Source organism: Tarenaya hassleriana, unplaced genomic scaffold, assembly GCF_000463585.1.
Source record: "Tarenaya hassleriana unplaced genomic scaffold, ASM46358v1 Cleome32, whole genome shotgun sequence".
Classification (NCBI taxonomy): Eukaryota; Viridiplantae; Streptophyta; class Magnoliopsida; order Brassicales; family Cleomaceae; genus Tarenaya; species Tarenaya hassleriana.
In genome coordinates this window covers 586,002-589,690 of record NW_010966372.1, presented here as the reverse complement: position 1 = coordinate 589,690, position 3,689 = coordinate 586,002, and the positions used below count along the sequence as shown (strand labels likewise).

Sequence of the window (3,689 nt, the reverse complement as noted above, 5' to 3'; positions counted from 1 at the left end):
TATCTCCGCTTCCGATCACTAAAGTGCAAATCACATTTTTTGAAATTGTAGGTCATAAAATTGCTTCACAAGATTGTCAACATAAATGGAAAGAATTCATGATGTAAGACAGCTAAGGACATATTCTTAGACAGACAAGCTTCTCTTCACCCAGAAATAGGCAAAATACTTGGAGTTGCTAAGATAAAATCAGGATATGAGTTTACCGGAACGTCTTTGGCAAATTATTTGAGACGTCAAAGTCTCTCAGTCATGGTGATACGTAATAAGTGTTAAGGATGGACAATCTAAGTTGGAATATCGGAAAAGGATCTCCCAATACAAGTGATTTGAGAAATTCTATATTTGTGGTGACTATCTTGATCATGACAGCCACCTATCAAGCCATTCTCTGTCCTCCGGGTGGTTATTGACAAGATACAACTCTATATCACAAAAGCATCGTTCTCAAAAATCGCCACGAAGTGGGACATATGATTATTAGTCTATTTGCCGAATTGTTCTTCTATGCATTGAATGGGGTAGCTTTCTTCTCATTGATGTGGGTAATGATGATGTTCATAATTGGATTGCCGCTCTGGAGGATTATTTATGGTTCTATCATGTTTCTTGGGGTAGCTAGCTACACGTGTTTCGCTTGCACATTCCCATTTGGAAGCGAGATGAACTAATGAATTCTTTACTAAGTTTTTCATACCCTATAGCAACATGGTTGATAACACTGACTCCATATGTAACATTCGTACGAAACGAGTGTCGTCAACGACAAGTGGACTTTCATGCGAGGTATTCAGTTTACCTGGAGACCTGATGTGGTGAAGTTTTCTGTTTTTGGGATATCATAGATAATCATCGTTGGTATGGAAAGACATACGAGAAGATTCATTTCCGTGTAACTTTGAACAAGTTCAAGTGAAAAGAGAAACAGAAACCCCTCTGATAAGTACTACAAGTTCAGATTCAAGCGGAAGGTTTAAGGAAGGCAAAAACTCGTGCGAGGAAGATGATAACTTGACCGTTGCAGACTAATTCTAGCAAGAATCAAGCCAGACACGTATCAAGTAAGACAAGGAATAAATCGAAGTTAATTAGATTCCACAACGTTACAACTCTGATACTTTCCTTTTATTTTTTATCCAATATATTATGTATGAATCATTGAGAGAATAATAAGAAAATTAAGTAACAAACCAAGGTTATATCATCTTTGTTCTTCTTCATTCATATTTTTCAGCAAATATTTAATCAATCTCTTTATGAGTTTCTTCATCCAGTCCGACATTAGATATACACACCCTCATGCAAAAACATTAGCGTGCTCATATATAACGCAGAATCGTTCCGTGGAAATGGACCAAAGAGATGCATTCTATTCTCAATTTCAGGGGAAAATCCCAATAACCGATGACGAGAAGGAGAAACACAGATATTGGATAGCTTTTAATAATTGATGTTGTTGAAAACATGAAACATCAAAACAGAAGTATCATCAAAACAGAAGATGTTGGCTAAAGAACCTTTCAACTGTTTTCACTTGGCGGCTGATTTGTCTCCGACGGTTCGACCATTTCATCTGTGGCTTCCGCATCGATAGTCATCGCATCATCAATGTCTGCTTCCTCCACCTCCGTCATTATCTCGTCCTTCTCGCCTCCCATGGATTCAACCCCATTCGGAGCCCAATTAGCACCCGACTTGGTTTCTTGTCTTGCCTCTTCAGTGTTCTGACCCGTGGTCGTGTCCACACTGACAGCTAACATAGAAGTTACCAACAGATTCTGCAGACAAAAGAGATAAACATGTGAAACAATATCAATCAGAACATGTGAAACATAAAAAAAAACTCCATGATTGTCTTTCATAGATGACAATGATACCAACTAAAAAGAAGTCAACAGATGAGTTTGCATGGACTTAGCTGTACCTTTTCTAGTGCTAAAGCCAGCTTTGAGAGCTTTGGATAGATGCATCGTGCAGCTAAAAGAATCTGCCGATGAGTATTATTGAAGATCAAAAGGACAAAGGTCAGTAAACCTATAAACCTGACTAAGCAAACAAAAAGATATGGTGAATGATACTGAGAGCCAACAAACATATGATCTTCATCAAATACTAAAATTTATCCACTCACCTCACAAAGCCTCTGCAACGTAAATGGAGGGCCTTCATCAAAACAAAGAAGCGCTGCAACATAGCCAAAAGGACAAGGAAACAATTAGGCACCCTTCCGCCTGAGATACAGAAAGGTCAGGAGAAAAGAACATTACATTGTTTTATAAATTTCATATAGCGAAAAAAATCCAGCAGGAGAAGGAGATATAGACAACATGAAACCAAAACAGAAATACATTGTTTCCTAAATTTCATCCTATGCTTATTCCAGAAGTTCAGAACAGAGACTCACGGTTAGGGAATTTCTCACTTCAATACAGAGAGGCATATTTCTAAGAAACGGGAGTCAGTTGAGGTCCAGAACCACAACTATCAACTTCCATGATTCAAGTGGTTAAAGAGCTTGTGATCCTGATACAGTCCCAATGACATGACCATAAACCTAACTTTTGGAATCAAGTTGCAACAACAGTAAAAGATTAGAAACGGACCTTCATCCAATCGACTAACCAGCTCCGAGTATGTTTCTCCTAGGCAAGCATTTTGCTGCTCGGTGGTCATTTTTGCCTCAGGATACTCGGAAAGAACCTTTACAGTAAATCAAATAGATGATGAGATATTGAAATAATCTGGATAACTATGCAACACATGCATGGATATGATTAGAGAAGAGACATGCCTATGCAGCCATAACAACAAAAAAACAGATACAAGCCCTCTGGCGTACCTGTACATACCTGCTTCAACCAAAAGGAAAGCATTCCCTTTAATTTGTCCCAGTCCTGACTGCATTATAACAAACGGAAGTATACAGTATTATACATAACTGTGCAGAGAAAAGCCCCTACTTCAAAATAGCTTTATAGAACAATACAAATAACAGCAAAGGGACACAGAAAGGATGCCAAAGTTTAGTGAATGCTGCTAGTGCATTCCATTGCTATAATCTGAAGAAAGGAGTAGTACCAGAACTTCCCGGTGGATGCTATTGCTTCCAGTGTTCCCTTAATTTCTTCCTCGGACATCTCGGGTTTCGGCTCAGCACCACTGCAAAAAGCAAGGCTGTGCTGCTTCAGCAGAAATTTAGCGAATATGACATGAGAATCCAACTAAAAAGACACTTGATGCATGAAGAACAGCAAAAAATAAAGGACAGACACTAAGGATAGAATTCATGAAAGTCCATCGCAAAGGAGAAAGCCAGTATACTTCTCACACAAAGCCACTAGAAACACATCCATCACGAGGCTAAAACTCCACCTGATCTAATTCTCACCACAACTAATCAAGTGCCTGTCTACAAGATAAAGACTGAGCTTTCCAACATTTCCAAGAACCATTTTAACTCTCCAAACAAACAAGGTCATGATCAATCAATTCAAAATCTCGATTTGTGCCAGCCCATTCGAAAAGACCAAGATCTGAAACCCACATCACGAATCTGCATATGAATCATCGATCCGAAACTCAACGATTTAAGAGAGCAATCGTTTTCCCATCCAAAAACCAAACATTTCAAAACTAACAACGGAAAAATGAAATATCTCAAGCACGGAATTTCAACCCCCCCCCCCCCC

The 3,689-nt window shown here is 38.8% G+C and overlaps 1 protein-coding gene across 3 annotated transcripts in view; it reads right to left on the bottom strand.

Annotated features, from left to right (window-relative positions):
• Window positions 1–1,300: 1,300 nt before the first annotated feature.
• Window positions 1,301–3,689, bottom strand: part of LOC104820876 (serine/threonine-protein phosphatase 4 regulatory subunit 2) — a 2,909-nt gene continuing 520 nt past the window's right edge. Inside the window, exons 2-7 of one of the 3 annotated variants that reach the window (XM_010551514.2) lie at window positions 3,079–3,174; window positions 2,850–2,898; window positions 2,604–2,700; window positions 2,132–2,184; window positions 1,925–1,987; window positions 1,301–1,778 (exon numbers count right to left, since the gene is read on the bottom strand). In XM_010551514.2, coding sequence (XP_010549816.1) covers window positions 1,521–1,778; window positions 1,925–1,987; window positions 2,132–2,184; window positions 2,604–2,700; window positions 2,850–2,898; window positions 3,079–3,174 — 616 coding nt within the window. In that variant the 3' untranslated portion in view covers window positions 1,301–1,520. Of the gene's footprint in view, window positions 1,779–1,924; window positions 1,988–2,131; window positions 2,185–2,603; window positions 2,701–2,849; window positions 2,899–3,078; window positions 3,180–3,689 lie in introns of all 3 variants that reach the window. The other 2 variants (XM_010551515.2, XM_010551516.2) reach the window with 2 other exon arrangements.